The sequence below is a fragment of the Ursus maritimus genome, unplaced genomic scaffold (assembly GCF_017311325.1).
Source record: "Ursus maritimus isolate PB19 unplaced genomic scaffold, ASM1731132v1 scaffold_21, whole genome shotgun sequence".
NCBI classification, from domain to species: Eukaryota; Metazoa; Chordata; class Mammalia; order Carnivora; family Ursidae; genus Ursus; species Ursus maritimus.
The window spans coordinates 47,023,918-47,043,089 of NW_024424564.1; the positions used below are offsets into that span (position 1 = coordinate 47,023,918).

The 19,172-nt window shown below is 53.2% G+C and overlaps 1 protein-coding gene across 7 annotated transcripts in view; it reads right to left on the minus strand.

The window, feature by feature from the left end:
- Positions 1-432: 432 nt before the first annotated feature.
- PLA2G6 (phospholipase A2 group VI) overlaps positions 433-19,172 on the minus strand; it is a 57,233-nt gene continuing 38,493 nt past the window's right edge. For 3 of the 7 annotated variants that reach the window (XM_040637522.1, XM_040637521.1, XM_040637518.1), the window contains 9 exons: positions 18,739-18,900; positions 16,981-17,059; positions 14,597-14,760; positions 12,758-12,908; positions 3,762-3,898; positions 3,280-3,434; positions 1,973-2,140; positions 1,407-1,480; positions 433-1,206 (listed from right to left, as the gene is read on the minus strand). In XM_040637522.1, coding sequence (XP_040493456.1) covers positions 1,062-1,206; positions 1,407-1,480; positions 1,973-2,140; positions 3,280-3,434; positions 3,762-3,898; positions 12,758-12,908; positions 14,597-14,760; positions 16,981-17,059; positions 18,739-18,900 — 1,235 coding nt within the window. In that variant the 3' untranslated portion in view covers positions 433-1,061. Of the gene's footprint in view, positions 1,211-1,406; positions 1,481-1,972; positions 2,141-3,279; positions 3,533-3,761; positions 3,899-10,289; positions 10,440-12,757; positions 12,909-14,596; positions 14,761-16,980; positions 17,060-18,738; positions 18,901-19,172 lie in introns of those variants that run through there. The other 4 variants (XM_040637519.1, XM_040637520.1, XM_040637523.1 and 1 more) reach the window with 4 other exon arrangements.

The following is a 19,172-nucleotide window of genomic DNA, read 5'->3' on the forward strand; positions in this document are numbered from 1 at the left end:
TCCCGGCTCTCTGGCCTCTTCTCTGCCCCAAGTCCCCCCCCCGCCCCCGCACCTCGAGGGCTGAGGCTCCCACATCTGCCGCTGCCTGCCCACCTCCTCTCATGCTGGCAGCACGAACCCTGGAGCCGCACAGACCTGGGACAAACCTGGGCCCTGCTCGCCGGCTGTGTGACGGGGTCCAAGGCCCCTGCCCACTCTGGGTCTCATCCCCTGCCCCAGCAAATGGGGCTCACCCTCGCCTCCCACCGTGGGCAAGTGGGCTTAGCTGCCGCCGCTGAACATCACCGGCCTGATTGGGGGAGCCCTGGAGAAGAAAAGTGGTGCCCTCCCCCGCTCCCCGCCATCGGGAGAGTCAGGAAACAGAGCACTCATCCAAGGGGGCACAGGACGATGACAGGCTGAAGGGAGCACTCGTAGCACACACAACACGGGTGAGCTGGAATCAGGCTTTACTTCAGTTTGGAGCAGCCCCGGAGCCCCGCCCCCTCACCCACCACTTCCTGTAGGGGAGAGCTGAAGTTCAGGAGTGACCTTTGAGAGTCGAGGAGTGCTCCCAAGGTGGGGCAGCTCGAGGGGTGCAGGTGGCTGGGTGTGTGTTGAGGGGCAAAGTCGGACGGGGAACTCTGCTCCTGGAGCCTAGGATTCCCCGCTGATGGGCAGGCAATAGCCATTTCTCCAACCCCCGTCCCCTCCAGGGAAAAGGGCAGAGGGTGGAAGGGGTCTTGGCGGGACCAGTAAGATCCCTCCTTAGTGTCTAAATCAACAGGGCTAGGGACTCAAGGGTCAGTTGTCCTTGGCTGTCAGAGAGAGGGCCCAAGGGAGGCTCTAGGATTCCCAAGTCTGGAATGACAAAAGGTGCCAGGAGGTGGGGACAGTGGGGTCAGGCCTTCCGGACCAGCCGCAGGCAGGAGGCCCAGCGCCCTCCGACGCCTGGTCTGGTCCGTAGATGCAGAGCCGCCCAGGCCCAGTTCTGCCCAGGGGCGCGCTAGGTGGACATTGCCCAGCCTCTCCATCAGGTTCTGGGCGGGTGGGATGAGGTGGGGGTGGCTGGGAGCCCAGCCTCACGGTGAGAGCAGCAGCTGAATGAGCTTCTGGAACTGTTCCCGGTGCTCGTGGATATAGACCTCAGTCTCCCACAGCGCATTGACCAGCACTGTGTCGTTGACCTCGTCCAGCATGATGTCTGTCCCCAGCTGGGGGTTCAATCTGTCTGGGTCAAGGTGGAGGGCTCACCCCAGGAGGCTCGGCTTGGGTGGGGGGACAAGAGCGAGGACTGGGGCAGGCTCGGGGCCCAGAGCAGCTGCTTGGGGAAAGGGGAAGTCCGCGCCAAGGGCTGGGTGGGAAGGTCACTGGGTCTGGCCAGGCCGGGGCATGGGGTGGGGGGGCGATGCTGGCCAAGTCCTCACCTGAAGTACTGGATGCCGACCATCTCACACCAGGCCCGGGCGCGGTCCACGGCCCGCCCGTCAGGATCTGTGCACTGGCAAGAAACAGGCTCTGTGAGCGTTCAGGACACATGCTACCCTGAGCCACTGCCCGGGGAGCCCCAGGTTCTAGTCTGGCTTAGCCACCCCACCCCCAGCAGAGCCCCCTGCCTGGGCTGCAGTGACTGTCCCAGCTGTGGAACTGGGGGGCCCGGTCTGAGATCTTCATAGGTGGTTCAGCACATCTGACTGGGGGGCGGGGGGCAGGGGCTGAGGACAGGCCTCTGAGACCCGCCCCCTGTGGCTTGTGTCCCATATGATACTCTGGGCTCTTCCACACGGGGCTGTGTTCGAAGGAAGGGCTCCACGGTTAAAAGACACCTGAAACCCCCGGCGGCAGGTGGTCACTAAGGGTCCCTGCCAACACCGGAATCGGGGACCCCCTACCCTGAGTTGGCTCAAGAGGTTCAATAGAGCCTCTCTGACACCCAGGGTCCCAGGGACTGAGACCCAGAGGGCAGTGGAGGTGGGGAGGGGCCCATACTCACACAGTCCACCACCATCTTGCCCAGTTCCTTGGCCCCAAAAACAGTCTTGGCCAGTTCCCAGGGGTTGCTGGGACGGAATACATCCACACAGGTCACGGGCACCTGTGGGGACCTCCCTGTCCCCAGAGAGACCACGATGGAGAGCTTCTTCACCTTGCTCTCCTGACCCTGTTGGGGACAGGACAGGGGTAGTTGGAGGGGATCTTCTCGGCGGCAGACCTTTCCCCAGGTGGCAGGGGCAGAGCCTGTGCTGTCACCTCCTTTGCCCCACAACGAACTCCTCTGCCAATATGCTGGGCACCTTGGCAAGTCCCCCACCCCAGGGGGCTCATCCACCATAGGAAGCCACTTATATGATGGAAGACCCTTCCCCATTTGAACCTTAGAGTCCCTCTTCCTCCAGGAAGCCTGCCCTGCCCTATCTAGCCCCTAGAGGGCGCCTGCCTCTGTGGCTGCCGCCCCTGCTGTGTCTGTCACCCAGGGGCTGCATCTGGGGCTTCCTGATGACCACAGTGAGAACCACAGCCAGCAAGGATCTGGCACACTAGGGGTCAGGCAGTGTCCTACACATTTCATGGAAAAGCACGCGGACGTCTCATGCCAGTCCCCACACAGGTACCATCACTGCCCCTGCAGCGGCTGGAGTGAAACACAGGCAGAGCCAGGACCCCAACGCTGTGGCTGTCTGGCCCTGAGCCCTGAGTCCACGTCACAGCGACGCTGCTAACACACATGGGCCTGGCCCCACCGCTGCGCTAAGCTCCTTGGGCCAAGGGCCACTTCTGTGCCTCCAGATCACTGACTCAACACGGTCTCCTCCCTAGAGGTCTCTTCCATGGGCCCTTTCTGAGCCCCCGGGTCTCTCAGCAGAGGCAATCCTGCTCCCGGGCTCCTGCACGGCCCTTATCACAGCACCCGAAACCCTTGGAGGGGCATATCCTTATTTACAAATAGTCTCCCCTAGACGTGAGCTCCCCAAGGGCAAGCGTGTGTCCCCGGGCTGGGCAGAGCGGCCAGCACAGAGGCTGGCATGTCCTGGTGTGCCTGCTGCTCTCCCCACTAGGCGCCCTTCACCACGCACACCAGACTGGGCCTCAGGATCCTTCTGATTCCCACAGAGCTCCGGGCAGACGCCACCCATCCAGCAGGGTCAAGTGTGAGACACAGCGGCTGTCCAATGCACCAACGGATGAGCATTAATAAAAGCCACGTGCTCTCCTAGGAGTCGATCCTCAGTAAGATTTGCTGACACAGGGTGGCTCCGGGGGTCGCTCCCGTCCAGCCCCTCTGACCGGAGGCGCTCTCACCTTGCGGATCATGTCCTGGTTGTACTCGTGGATCTCCGTCATGGCGTCCAGCGTGGGATTGTTGGCCAGCAGCCCGCCGTCCAGGAAGCGCCCATTGGGCCGGAAGTAGGTGGGGGCCGCCCCACTGCTCCGGGCGGCCCGCCACACCAGCTGCTCTGCGGGGGGAGAGGACGGCGGCCCGGTGGCACGGAGGACGGAGACAACACCCATGTGCTGCGGATCCCAGTGGGCGTGTGCATGCGTGTCTGTGGCTCTGCAGGAAGAGGCGGGGGCTGCGGACTCTTCGGAAGCATGACCCCCGCCATCTCCCCAGCATGGGGAGCTCCCCAGTTCTGCCTGTCCTCAGCTGATGAAGACTCGGGGCAGGGGGTAGGATGGTGGCGGGCTGGGGGTGCCCGGCAGCAAGCCCACGACTCCGACCCTCCACCCCGCGGCCTCGCAGGCCGACCGTTTCCCGCAGATGCATCAGACGTGCTTTTAACCTGAGGGCTGAGTTGGCGGCTTGAGATTAATATTCTGGCTGAACCGCGGCTCTCGGACAGACTCCGGAGCCTCATAATTCCGGAAGAGGTGGAGTTCAGCCGGCTGCCGGTCAGACAGTGTCCCTGTCAGCATCACCCTGGAGAGAAACGGGGAGCAAGACAGCTGGTCACTGACGTAGCCACCCCTGACAATCCACGTTGGCGATCTTTGTCCAGATTCCCAGAGGCGTTATCCTTACACCCAGCGATCCTGCTTCTGGAAGTTCATCCGGAGACATGCTCATGCGTGTGGGAGACGGGCACATGCAAAGTTATTGACCAGTTTGTTAAAGCAAATCACTGGGAACAGCTGAAATGTCCATCGGTGGGATGGCTGGACACACCCCGGTTCCCCTACCCCAGGGGGTCTGTACGGCATAGGACCGAGGAAGCGCTTTATGTACTGATGGGCGGTGAGCGCCAAGGTTTACGGTCAAGTGCAAAGAGTAAGGTTTAGGACAGTGTGTGTAGTATGCCACCATTTATTTAAAAACAAAACCCCAAACACTGCCTATTTGCTTGGTCAGAAGGACCCACGAACAGAACCTAGGAACAACGCGCTGCCTCTGGGGCAGGGAACAGACAGCAGTGGGACGAGACTTTTCACCATGTCACCTTTGGTTCCTCTTCAATGTTTCACCGTGTGAGTCTATAACCTATTAAAGAAGACTCCTACTTGTCTCAAAAGACACAAACATCCTTAAATGCCGCAGGGAGTGTGCACGAACACAGCCCCCTCGGAGGCAAATACGTACTAAGATCTTACAACTATCTAAGAATTTCATCTGGGAATTCCATTTGGGAAAATCTACCCCAAAAGAATAATCTGAGCTACAATAAGGGCTTCTCGCATAAAGCTATTCAGTACAACATAATCTATTACAGTAAAAAAAAAATGAACCAAATCTAAATGGTAACAATAGAGGGGCGCCCAGCTAGCTCAGTCGGAAAAGCATACAACGCTTGATCTTGGGGTTGTAAGTTCGAGCCCCATGTTGGGTGTAGCAATTACTGAAAATAATAATAATAATAATAAACTTTAAAAAATAAATATATAAATGGTAACAATAGAATGGGTAAGTAAATAAAATGTTTTGCACCCATTCCAAATTATGCTAGCCAACTAACAAAGGAATACGTTTGCTGGAAAGAAAAATATACACGAAAGGGAACCCAAGCTGTCTCTGCAGAGGAAAAAAAGATTAGTTTTCCATTTCTGGGAATACTGTGGAAAGCATACTTGAACAACCTTCCCACTGAACAAAAAGTGAAATGTTGGGAAAAAAATATTTTTAAAAATCTCCTTAAAATATAGAAGACCAGGAGTGCTGGGGTGGCTCAGTCAGTTAGGCGCTGGACTCTTGATTTCAGCTCAGGTCATGATCTCAGGGTTGTGAGCTCGAGCTCCACGTTGGGCTCTGTGCTCAGCGGGGGTCTGTTTGAGATTCTCTCTCTCCCTCTGCCCCTACCCTCCACACTCTCTCTCTCTCAAATAAATAAATCTTAAAAAACAAAAAAACAAAAAACGAGGTGCCTGGGTGGCTCAGTGAGTTAAGCTCTGACTCTTGATTTCAGCTCTTGGGAGTCATGAGATTGAGCTTGTCGGACTCCGTGCTCAGCGTGGGGTCTACTTGGGATTCTCTCTCTCCCTCTCCCTCTGCCTCTCCTCTCACTCTCTCTCTAAATAAAGAAATAAATAAAATCTAAACAAAGCAAAACACACAAAAAAAATAGAGGACCTGACAAGATAGAAAGGAAATACCAGAGTAAGTTCTGAGGATAAGCAAGAACCCAGAGAGGTAAGTGGAGCACAGACCCGGGTCTGACCTGAAGAAGATACCAAACTCAGTAAATTTGAGCTTCAGAATTCATGGTCTCATGGGGTCAGGGGGACAAGTTAAACCCAGGGTCCCACATTAGGCTGGGACCCCAAAGGACTGCACTTTTGGATGAGGGTACACCAGAGATAAACCTGCTCCTTTCTCACCCCAGAGGCTGTCAGGAAAGTTGCCTTGGCATTGGATAAAGGAGAGAGAAAAAAAACAAAAACAAAAAAAACACCTGAAAATGTATCACCACAAGCTAACCTTCTGTAGATATAAAGTCTAAATTCACATCACCTGGGGGAAGTCCCCAAACCTTCATGCCAGGAATTTAGTTATAGGGGCCCTAGATGGCAGGGTACCTAGGTACCTGGAAGAGACAACACAAAACACTCTTGGAGGAAGATACTCTCATTCTAGGCCTCAAAGAATCTGCACATATTATTTTTCAATACTAATGAACACCACACAGTTAAAAGGCAGTGTGTGTGGGGGTGGGTACAGCACACAACGAAATAAAACATCATAAATGAAAACCAGTATAAACCAACAGAAACAGCAAAACATACCTACATAGACTGCAGATATCTGAGTGCTTAAACAAAGATTATAAAACAGCTATGCTTACAATATTTAAAGACATCAAAGGCAAGTGTGATAATATCTTCAGGGAATAGGAAACTCTAAGTAATGACCTAGAAGATTTGAAGAACCAAAGAGTACTGCTAGAAATTAAAAAATAAAAAAGCAATAGAATTGAAAAAAATCAATGGATGCGTTAAGTGGAAAATTAGATAAAGCTAAAGAGAGAATTAGTGAATTAGGAAAGAGGTAAGAAGAAATTATCGAGAATGCAACACAGAGATAAAATGATAGGATATCATTTAAAAGACATGGAAGAAGTTAAAAGACATGGAAGACAGAAAAGGTCTAGCATATGTTTAATTGGCGTTCCAAAAGGAAAGGAGAGAGAAAATTAAGAAGAGGCAAGGGTTGAAGAGATAACAACTCAGGCTTCCAGAACTGAAGAAAGGCAAAAATCCAAAGATTCAAAACTAATAAATCCCAAACAGGATATACTGGAAGTAATTCCTACCTAGATATATCATAGTATAATGGTAGAACACCAAAAGCAAACACATAAATAAAAATATCCAGAGAAAAAAGATCAATTACTTTCAAAGGAATAAGAGACTGAAATTGACTTTACAGGCGCCCCAATAGAAGCTAAAAGATGACAGAACGATATCCTGCATGTTCCCCAAGAAAATCATCAGTCTAGAATTCTATACCCAGCAAGAACCAGAAAATACAACTATTTTCAAACAATTCTGCTGGCAGAGAATTCACCACCTGTGACCAGACTCTCTCTAAGGAAAAGTCAAAAGACCATACTTCAGGCAGAAGGAAAGTGGTGACAGATGGAAGTCTGAGATGCAAGGGAGATGGCAGAACAAAGATGTGAGACACACCTGTACACACACATAGGCATACACACACACACACACACACACACACACACACACACACACACAGAGCCAACAATGTGCTGGAGCCAGTGCATCCTGGCTTGTAAGAACCCACTGCTAAATCCCACAAGGTGGTTGTTAAATGGTTGGTAACCTGAAATTGGCCAGGGTAGGAGTATTTACGCCACAGGAATTAGTGAACACTATAAATCAGGGCTTCTTCCCCTGGAGGTCTGTTTTCCCAGCACACTACTGGATAAATCCAAATGAAAACAAACTTGGAAAGATAATAATAATGCTTGCAAGCTTAAAAAAACAAGATAGACTTCAAATACAGAAAAACACTTATAGATATGCTGCAACTAAATTATTTTAGAAGCCTTGATTATCTGAGGGAAGGGTAATGGGATCAATTAAATGTAGGCTTTCTTAAGTTAAGCATGCACTAAGAAAAAAAAGAAATGAGTGCACTAATTTCAAACCACAGGGGGTAAATATAAAGATCAAAATTATCCAGTAATTCTAAAAGAAGGCAAGTAAGAGAAAAGAAATGCAGAACAAAATGGGCTGGCACATATCATCCCAAATATATCAGTAATTATGTAAATATAAATGGACCAGCCATATAAACTATTAGATTAACCACATGAATCTTTTGATAATCAAATCAACCAACTAATTCAGACTTCACTAGTTAACTTAGGTCAATATATTAACATGCACTTAAAACATATAAATGGACTAAATGCTCTAGGTAAGAACAAAGAATACAGCTTAGATTAAAAAAAAATCCAACTACATGCTATTTACAAAAAATATATCTAAAACATAAGGACTCAAGGAGAGTCTGGGTGGCTCAGTTGGTTAAGTGTCTGCCTTCGGCTCAGGTCATGATCTCAGGGTCCTGGGATCCAGCCCCACATCAGGCTCCCTGCTCAGTGGGGAGCCTGCTTCTCCCTCTGCCTCGGCCTGCTGCTCCCCCTGCTTGTGCTCTCTCTCTCTGTCAAGTAAATTTTAAAATAAAATAAAATAAATATTTTAAAATTTTTAAATAAAATTAAATTAAAATTTAAAAAAATTACAAAGAAAATTAGAACGTATTTTGAACCAAACAATCATAAACATGCTTATGGGGTATCATTAAAACAGTTCTTAGAGGGGTGCCTGGCTGGCTCAGTTGGAAGAACATGCAATTCTTGATCTTGGGGTTGTGAGTTTGAGCCCCACGTTGGGTGTAGAGATTACTAAAAATAAATAAACTAAAAAAAAAAAAAAACCCAGTTCTTAGGGAAAAATGTTTAAACTTACACATATATACACATGCATTATACAACAGAAGGTTAAAAATCCATGAGCATCAGTTATTTCAAGAAGTTAAAAAAAAAAGAACAGCTAAATAAACCCAAAGAAAGTACAAGAAGGAATAAAAATAAAAGCAGAAATAAATGAAAGAGAAAACAAACACACAACAGAGAGCCAATAAATACCCAAGAGTTGGTTTTCTGAAAGACTAATCCAATGGAAAAGCCTGTAGCAGGACTGGTAAAGAACAGAGAAGGTGTATATCATTAGGACTGAAGGGGGCATCACAACAGATGCTGCAGACATTAAAAAGATAGTAAGAGAACATTCTGAACAACTCTATGCCAATAAATTTGAAGAGCTGATGAAATTGACATATTCCTAGAAAAACCACCAAAACCAACTCAAAAAGACACTTAGAAATTCTAAATAGTCTTATAATCATTACAGAAGTGAACTCCACCATCAAAAATCTTCCTCCCAGCCAACTCCAGGACTTGATGACTTCACTGGCAAATTCTACCAAATACGCAAGGAAGAAGCAAAGTCTTTATTACACTAACGTTCCCAAAAAATAGAAAATAAGAGGAAACACTCCCTTAAAACCAAAACCTGGCAACCCCCAAATGGGGAAAAAATGGGTCCAGCTCACTCATGAATGTGGATGCAAAAATCGAAACAAGATATTAGCCAGTGGAGTCCCTCAGAATTCTCTCTGTAAAAGGCACCAGGAATTGAAAGCAGGAACTAGGAAAGGGACCTGTACACCCGTGTGAATAGCGGTGTTATCAACTAGTCAAAAGATGGAAACAACCTAAACGTTCAACAGATGAACAGACAAACACAATGTGGTATGTCCATTCAATGGTGTGTTATTCAGCCTTGAGCAGGAAGGAAACTCTGACACGTGTTACAACATGGATGAGCCTCAAGGACGTTATGCTTGGTGAGAGGGGCCAGATACAAAAGGACAAATATTGTATGGTCCCCTTCCAGGGTGGCCCGAGAGTAGTCCAAATCCTAGAGAGAGAAAGCAGAATGGCAGTTGCCAGGGCCTGGGGGAGGGGGGAATGGAGAGGTGCTTCCTGGGACCAGAGTTTCAGTTCTGCAGTATGAAAAAGCTTGGGAGGTCAGCCACGTACCAGTATGGACGCACTTACCACTTACTCAGCTGTACTTAAAATGGTTTAGATGGGAACCTTTATGGTACGTGTAAAATACATCGTCAAATGAATAAATAAATGGTATCTCTCAAAATGTATACTTTACAGTAGCACAAACCCCGTAAGAACCTGACCCCCCACGTGCTGGATCTCTATAGAGAAAACCATAAAACTACACTGAGGAACTTTATACCAATGGAACGTTGTACTATATTCTCTAATTGGGAGGCTCAGCATTCTCAGAGGCCATTTCTCCCCCCAAATAAGCATACAGATTCAATGTAATCTTTATCAAAATCCCAGCAGGATTGGATTTTCTGTAGAACTGGACGATCTGATGCTACCATTTATGTGGAAGCATAAATAGCAACAAGTAACCTTTGTACAGCACTTGTGTGTGCCAGGTGCTTCCTTTTAAAAAAAATATTTTGGGGGCGCCTGGGTGGCACAGCAGTTAAGCGTCTGCCTTCGGCTCAGGGTGTGATCCCAGTGTTATGGGATCGAGCCCCACATCAGGCTCCTCCGCTATGAGCCTGCTTCTTCTTCTCCCACTCCCCCTGCTTGTGTTCCCTCTCTCGCTAGCTGTCTCTCTCTCTGTCAAATAAATAAATAAAATCTTTTAAAAAAATAAAAAATAAATTTTATTTAAGCAATTTCTACACCCAACGTGGGACTCGAACTCACGACCTTGAGATGAACGACCTCGAGATGAAGAATTGCATGTTCCTCTGACTCAGCCAGCTTCAGCGCCCCACCAGATGCTTTCTAAATATTAACTTTTCTCCTCGTTGTGAAAACCCCAGGAGGCAGGTCGGATGTTATTCCCATTTTCGAGGAGAGGAAACTTCAGGGCACTTGATCGTAACCACTTCTCTAGGGTGCCTGCAAGAACAGCCGCGATACCCCTGAAGACGGACAAGGCGGGAGGCGCTGCTGTCCCAGATATCGGGACTCGACATAAAGCTGACTAACGGAGCCAGCCCACCGAACAGAACACAGTCAGAAACCGCCGAGCAGACATGGAGGGAAAGACAGACCTCTTCACAGATGGGGCTGGGGAAACTGGTTATTCGTGTGGAAAACATGAAATTGGGCTTCCCCGATAGAAAAACCAGTTCTAGGTTGATAAAGACCTCAGTGTGAAAGGCAGATCTAGAGAGATTTCTGACCTGATGAGAAGATCGCTTCCTGCCTCAGGCTAAGGAAGGGTTCTTGATCGAGCAGAAAAAGCACAAACCGTAAAAAGAAAAACATTGATAAATTCTACCGCATTAAGAACATCCATTCATCAAGAAAACACTGTCAAGAGACTGAAAAGACAAGGCATGGAGTGGGAGAAAAGATTTAAAATCTACATCAAAGGACTAGTTTTCAGAATATAAAAAAGATCATTAAGAAGCCTCCTGGGGCACCTGAAAGGCTCAGTTGGTTAAGCAGCCGACTCTTGATTTCTGCTCAGGTCATGATCCCAGAGTCCTGGGATTGAGCCCTGAGTGGGGCTCTGCGCTCAGTGCGGAGTCTGCTTGAGATTCTCACTCTCCCTCTGCCCCTCACCCCTGATCTCTCTCTCTAAAATAAATAAGTGAATCTTTAAAAAAGAAATAAAAAAGGAGCCTCTTAACACCTTGGGGTTGTGGGTTCGAGCCCCACATTGGGTGTAGAGATTACTTTAAAATCTAACACATACATACAAAAATACCTTTTAACCCCCAAATCCCACAACCTAATTTTACCAAAAATAGGCAAAACACTTGAATAGGAACTTTACAAAAGAGGAAATGCAAACAGCCTTTAAAGCATATAAAAAGTAGGAGCGCCTGAGTGGCTCAGTCAGTTAAGCATCCGACTCTTGATTTCAGCTCAGGTCATGATCTCAGGGTCCTTAGATTGAGCAGTTCTTCGGGCTCACACTGGGTGTGGAGACTGCTTGAGATTCTCTCTCCCTCTACCCCTCCCCACCCCTCTCTCCCCCCCAAAAAAAACGAAAAAAAGAAAAGGAAGGAAGGGAAAAAAAGAGAAGAAAGAAAGAAAGAAAGAAAGAAAGAAAGAAAGAAAGAAAGAAAGAAAAAGAAAATGAAAAAAGAAAAGAGAAAGAAAGAAAAGAAATCAATCCAGGAAATCCACTTCACACCCGTCGGGAGAGCGGCTCCCCGAGGGGCGGCAGGGCAGGAGCTGCGAAGGGGCTGGGGACGTGCTCAACGGGCTTTGGGACTTGGCCGGTGGTTATGTGGCTGTTGGCTTTATAATTATTCATTGAACTGGTTTATGTACTTTTCTAAATGTATGTTCTATTTCACCATTTAAGAGAGAGAAAATGTCTAGGATACGATACACAAAAATGTTTTTAAAACATTATCTTTTGGTTTTTATGACATGAATGATATTTTCTTTTTTATGTTCTGTATTTTCCTAAAGACTATGCATTATTCTTAAAGGAAAAAAAAAGAAAAAGAAAAAAAGCTTCATTATGAAAAGAAATCCTCCCTAGCCCACTAGGCCTCGCTCATACATCACTACCTCCAGGAAGCTCCCCCTGACCACCTCGCCCTCAGTCCTCAGTCCTCCCTCTCTCAGCACACGAACACTTCTCAGTGCCCTGCTCTGGGGCAGTGCTGGGACTGCAGAGAAAACAAGGCAGCCGTGTTCCTGCCGCAGGGAGCTCAGGTCTGGCAGGTGACAGACACAGGCAAGAAATGAACAATAAAGTAATCCCGGGCTGGGGAGTACTACAAAGCAGCAGTTGTGCTGTAGGCCCTTCTGGAACGTCTCAAACACCTGCAGCCTTGCACAGCTGTCATTTTTCAGGTCACTTATCTCCCAACCAGATTGCAAATGGCTCACCGGCCCTTCCACCTGGCGGTGGCCCCCTTCAACACCCCTGTACACACACACGCACACGCACACACAATGCCTGGGGCACGGCCCCACTCAGCAGAAAGGTCCCGGGTATGTGGCGGACAAGAAGTGACCCCCTCTACCCCCAGAGATGTGCCGTCCGGATGGGAACACAGCAGCCCCAGGTGGGGGGTGTCCCGCAACAGTGTTTTCCAGAAGGCCCTGGCCCAACTGGGAGGAGCTGCTGGTCGCCCCCTCACCTCCACTTTCACCAGACCGGGGTGGGGAGCCCTCTGCCCCCCAGAACAGCAGAAGGGCTGCCCGGCTGGGGCCACAGCCACAGTGCTCCCGCTGAGGCGGCTTACTTGGGTTTCTTGACGTCAGTCATCTTGGTGTGCTCCCCAAACTCACGCTTCAGGAACTCCTCCAGGGGCCCCGACTCGTAGGGCCGCGAGCCCCGGAACACCTCATCCTTCATGCGAAAGTACACACCCCGCATGTAGGCCATGGACTTGCCTAGGAACAAGGTGGGGGAGACACAAGGGCTGCGCCCTGACAGCTGCAGGAAGGGAGGCCAGCAGGGGCAGGGGGTGGCAGCAGGGGTCTGGCTTTACGCAGGCACTTAACCCAGCTGGGGCTCCTGGGCCTCTCCTTGGCAGCTTCCCACAGAGGCAGAAATCCCCGTCAGCAGCCCCGAGGCTCTGCCCTTAATTCTGTATTCACAATGTTGTCTTCTCCTTAAGGAGGGGCCCCAAAAGTCTAAGAGCTTGTAAGACTAATGAGATCTACCCCGTTTGGCTCAGAATAGAAGGACCAGTGTCCCGTGGGCCTCTGAGAACAGGCAGCATCAAAGGGCAGGCTGCACCTCACTGGGGCCAGGGCTGTGCGAGCAGGGGGGCTGCGGAGAGGGAGGTGTCTGCTCTTACGAGAGGCTGAACTAGCTGACTTCTCAAATCCCTTCCATAGCCCCCAGGAGTCTGAAGAAGGAAGTGACTCTTTCTGAAGGCGGCTAGGACCTCCGCCGCCAGACCTCACGCCCCACTGGGCAGACAGAGATCCAAGACAGCTTTTCTCTCATGGAAGGCAGGAACTGGAGACCAGAGAGAGGCTGTGGGGCCCCTGAGGCCAGGGGAGGGAAGTCCCAGAAGCTGCCGACTGCTAATCCTCTTCCCAGAGCCCCACGGGACGCTGCTCTCAGCCGCCTCCCGGACTGGCTGCCTCATGTCCCTGACACCCTGAACTGCGGGGCGATGGCCTCCTCACACAGTGAGCCCAGATGCCTGCGGCTTTCCCATGGGACTGGGGCTCCTTGAGCGGGGGCATGCACCTGCCTCAGCCCCACGACCCCACTGCCCAGCACAGGCCTGGCCTGGGGCCAGAGGGTCACCTCCCCATGCCTTCAGACCTGGGGGGTGCACTGGAGAGCCTGGAATCGCCAGGCACTTGGGCAGGGATGGCAGGTCAGGGAGGCCGAGGCAGAGGACCATTCTTGTCTGGGCAGCAGCTGGCTCTGGAAGGGCCCCCCACAGGCATCAGGCAGCCCAGACAGCTCCACAAAGGGGACATTGCTTGAGTGAAGAAAAGAACTACCTAGAAGGCTGTCCGGTAAGCGAGGCACCTCTGTCACCTCCGGGAAGCTGTGATGCGTGGGTGCCCTGTGGCCTTGGGAAGTGCTGGGCTGGGTGTCTAAGAACTGTCCTAGCCGCAGCAACCCCATGGCTGGGCTGTGGGACTTTGGGTCACCCCTCTCCGCCCACGGCCTGAATTGCCCCATGGGTAAACAAGGCACACTGACTAGGGCTCTGGCACCCTATGACTCCGTGGCTCCTCCTTCCTGACACCACCCATTGCACCCACCCTCCGAATGGTTTTCCTTATTTCCAGTGCTTCGGAGGCCCCGGGGGGCCTGCCTCACAAGGCTGTGGGAAGAGGGGTAGAGGCGACTGATGTAAAAATGCTTCGTACAGAAAAAGGTTCGTTCTGTCCCCCATGGAGGGGAGGGCCTCCACCCCCAGCCCACCTCCCAGCCCTTCTCTTTCCAGCCTCGCACCCCAATGCCCTCAGCCGCCCCCACAAAGGGCTTTCAGGCCCTCCCCCCACCAACGGCCCTCTTTGAAAAGCTCTGAAAAGAAACTGAGTGCAATCTGAGGGCAGATCCCAACCGCACCCTGCCCTGTCCCCACCGCCCAGGGGCCTGCCCTCACTGTGCAGAATGGCCAGGGCCAGGATGCCCCCCGTGCTGGTCCCCGCCACCCAGTCAAAGAGGTCCTTGGTGGCGACGCCCGAGGCCTTCTCGATGGCGATGAGGAGCTGGATGATGACGAGGCCCTTCACGCCCCCTCCGTCCAGGCAGAGCAGGTGGTCGTGGCTGTGGTGGGGACAGCGGTGGGAGAGAAGAAGGTCCCGTTACAGCCCACTTTCTGTGGGCCTGCGTCCCTGAGCATCTGTGAGCGCAGAAAGGCCCCCCGTGGAGCTCGCGTGCTCCTGTGGCTCCTTTTCGGGGGGGTGGGGAGGAGCACAGTCAGAAAAAGAATAAACGTATAGTATTTCAGGAGGGGACAAATGCAATGAACAATAAAGCTGGCCAGTAACGGTGGCCCAGAGGGTGAGGACAGTCCTCCCAGGTGGGAGCAGCGAGGGAGGAGGGAGCAGGCAAGCAGGACCTGTGTGTGCCAGGAGCTATGAGATTCACACCAACATCCCAACCCCCTTGGAGGCAGACACTCCCTATGCCCGTGCACGTCTGTGACAGAATGAAGGAATGGAGCTCAGAGGTTAGGTGACCACCCAGAATCACAAGACTGGGAGAGGATGCAGCCGGACCTGGTCCGGGGTCTGCTGACTCCTGAGTCACCTGCTCGGCCACATGCCCTGACACGGCTCCAGGGCCCAGCCATGCCCAGCTCCCTGCCCTGGGGAAGGCTTTCACGGTCTGCGCTCAGACCCAGAAGCTTCCTTCCGGTCTCTTCATCCTTCCATCTCAGCTGCTCTGATGCCTTCAGCACCCTCGGGCTCAGCTCGCTCTTTCTCCACCCGCTTCCCTGGTGTAGAGCACTTCGGGCTCCCGTAAGCAAGCATTTTTGTTTCCTCCTGCACAGGATGGGACAGAAGCTCCCTGAGGGCAGAGGCCGGCTCTGCTCTGTGCAGGGCTGTGCTTCCAGCGTCCTCAGGAGGCGTCCGGTACACAGCTGGTAAATGGAGGAGGCCTGCGCGGCCCACCTCCAGGCCCTGCAGCAAGCCCAGAGGGTGGCAGGGAGGCTGGGCTGTCACCGGAGGCCCGCAGGGCCCCTGACCAGGGAGGCTGGAGCAGACATGCGAGGGACCCTTCTGAGGATGCGGGGCTTACAAGGAGACATCAGCCCAGACGGAGCAAGGCGGAGCCGTGTGGCTCACAGCCCGCTGCGGTGAGGCCCCGCAGGGAAGTCCTGATTCTTGCTTCAGCCTTGCCTGCAGGGAGAGTACTCCAGCTGGGGCAAACTACCCTGGTCCTGCAGGAGAATCTGCCTCCTCTCCTCTTACTGGCCGGGATAGGTCGGTCCTCCCTCTGGTACCTTCCTCGGCCCCTGCGCGGGTGTGTGCGTGTGCGTGTGTGTCCACACGTGGGAGGCGCGGTGGCAGGAACTGCCAGAGTGCAGATGGGGCAGGGGCACCTCCAGGGCGCACATCACAGGGTGGCCTTGGAAACGAGTGGGACCTACTAAGGGGAAGCCAACCCCTCAGGCAAGGAGAGGTAGTCACTGGCTGCCACCACGTAGCCCTAGGCCCAGAGGGGGGGGGGCTGCTTCTGCTGACTCGGCGGCTTTCTGCACAGGAGGCAGGAGCCGGCCCTAGAGATGTGCCCCGACAGAGGCTGCAGCAGCAGGAAGGGAGTGAGCTCTGAAGACCCGGACTCAAGCCTCCCCTCTGACGCTGTGTGACCTTGAGCAGGGCACTTCTCGTCTCGGGGACTCAGGTCCCGCACCTGCGGAACAAGGGTCCTAATCCCTCCCCAGGCGGGCTGTTAGGAGCATGTGAGAGCCGGAGAACAAGAAAGCAGCTCTATTACGTGAGGGAGAAGAGAGAGAGAGCACAGTTGATCCCCAGCACATCTGTGCCGGGAACTTGCGATGCTGGCAGACCCTGTTTCTGAGCCCCAGGGACTGTCCTCAAGGACCAAGGCTTCTGAGCTTTGTGCCCATCACCCAGGCCTGGCTCTGAGAATGGGCCTGGGTGTACAGCAGGTGCTGGGAAGCCAGCCCACCCACGAGCTCTGGGAGTGGGGGGAGCAGGCCAAGGGGCAGGTAGAGCCAGGGGAGCCAGTCTCAGCATCACAGAGCGGATCTGGGTGATCTTCCCCAACACGCCAGGACAAGGTCAGGAGGGAAGGGACAGGACTGCAGCCGATGAGTCGTGTGACCCCCAAGCCCACATGGTCACTGATGAAAGAGCAGACCTAGACTCTCTGAAGAGCCAGTCCCTTCGCTGTGAACTACAGAGGACGCAAACTACCTCGTGGGGGCCTGGCGTGGACTAGACGAGAGCCCCAAGCCTGCTGGGGGGCACCAAGCAGAGGCCTTGTGCGTGCACTCTCCCTCCCTCTTCCACTTACGTCCGCTTCTCGTCCCTCATGGAGCTCAGGATGAAGGCCGGCTTCCGGGACCGGGAGATGTGCACGATGTCCTGTAGTTCTGCGAGGCACAGGGCAGGGTGGGCCGGGGCCATGCGGGTGCCAGGCTCCCACCATCCCACGGGCCCTGAGAGCAACTCTGAGGCTGTGCCCTCCCCCGACTGCCCCCAGCAGGAGCACCTGCCTCTGGCCAGGAGCAAGACACAGCTGAGCCAGGGGCCGCCGGGCCCTTGGGGTGAACATGCAGAGGGGAGCCCACCGCTCAGGGAAGTGCCCCCACCCCGCCCGGCCAGCTCCCAGACTCTCCTCGATGCCTTCCTCCCAAAGCCCTGAAGCCCAAGCACCCCCGCCATGCCCTGTGCCCTTCAGTTCCCACAGCGTTTTCTCATGCATCGGGCAAGCGGAGCTGCTGGAAACCACCATCACCAGAACCCTCACTCCCAATCTCCAGATGAGGCTCCAAGAGCTTTATGGGACTGACTCGTCCAAGGTCATTTAGCCAAAAGGGCTGAGTCTGGACATTCCTTGAGGTTTAAGTCCCTGAGTGAAGGGAGATAACCAACCACTCTCCAGATGCTGCTTATCCTGATCCCATGTCTGGAAACTTCCTCGGCAGCCTCTCAGATCAGCCGCACCCACCACTCCCTCCACGTTCTGTTCTGCGCCCAAACCCCCTGCCCCGCCGCCACCTGATGGACTGGCTGCTCTCCTGCCTAGCCCGGCATTGCCATGTCATCCAGCTTCTGACAGGCCCTCCCCACCACTGTGCAGAGTCTAGAAGCAGCAAAGCAAGAACGCAGGCTGCAAGGCAGGGTGCCTCTCCCTCACCAGGGCATGTGGCCAGAGGGTGGGCGAGATAAGCAGGAGACTGGCCAGGAGAGGCAGTGGCCAGAGTGCCAGGGAGAGGGTGGTAAGGCTGGGTGCGTGTGTCTGGCCTGCAGCTGGGAAAAGGGGGAACTAGAGCTACAGCTAACTCGGGGCTCGGCAGGCTCCGCAGCCCCTCAAGGCCCAGGGCATTACCCATCTGACGCCGCGCCCCAGGCCCACCATCCAGCCTGGCTTGGGTGACAGACACAGCAAGGGGGGAAAGAAAACACTGGCTTGCCAAGGATTGGTTTCTGACTGCTCTGTTCAGGGGACCCTACCCTTGAACAATCTCGGGCGCTGCTTGGGCCAGCCCACAGAAAGCCCAGAGAATGGCCCCCATCTCCTTGGGGGCCATCTCCACGGGCACCAAGGACACACAGGAGCAGAGGCAGGTTGTCTGGCCACGTTCAAAGGTCTGTAGGTCACCAAAGGGGCCAGTAGGGGACATTCAGGCCCCAGACCTGACAGATTCTGCAGATGGCAGAAACACACCTCATTGGAGCCTGAGGGCCGGGGGCTCTGGACCCCAACAGCACTCCTCACTGCCCACCCTGAGCTCCCAGGGCACAAGAAGAGGCCATGAAAGTGCACCCCTTCATGGGTGCCCTGGGGATGCCCAGACCTGAGACCGTGTCCACAGCATTCTCTCAGGAGACATGGACTGTGGGATATTAGCCAGGCCCCGTGCCCCCGCCACCCCCACCAGGCAGGTCTCTGGGTTCTACCTCCAGAGGCTGACAAATCCTGCCCCATCCTTCCTTGTCCTTCAACAACTTCTACCCTGGACCCCGTTTCCTTCGGATCAGGACTGCTCTGATCCCAGCACCTGGGGACCGGCTGGAGCGGAGGGAGCGTGGCAGGGGGGAGGCCTACCTAGGTTGTTTAAGCTGATCGGTGGGGGCTGAGATCTTTCCAGGGAGAAGGAGTGATGTGTCGTAGAGGAGCACTGCTCCGAGGGGGGCCCTTGAGTGACTGGGAGGCGGTAGTCGGCCCCTACGGTTCTCAGCAGAGTTAAGAGAGTCTTCCTGGTGACAACTAGTCATGGTTTGGGAGGGGGGAGATCGCACAGGATCACAAATGATGTCAACACGCAAGTGAGAGGCCCCTCCTTTCCACACGCGGCCCCCTCTCTCATCTACCAGGTGGCCTGGGTATGGGGGGGAACCAGGCGCCCCGGAGGTCCAACCCCACCATGACGGGGAGTGCTGACTCCAGTCTGTTACAGCCAAATAGCTTCCGGAGGCCTGGGAAGGCACGGAGGTCGACCACAAGACTATGGAAGAAGGTCGAGGTTGCCCAGTCCAAGT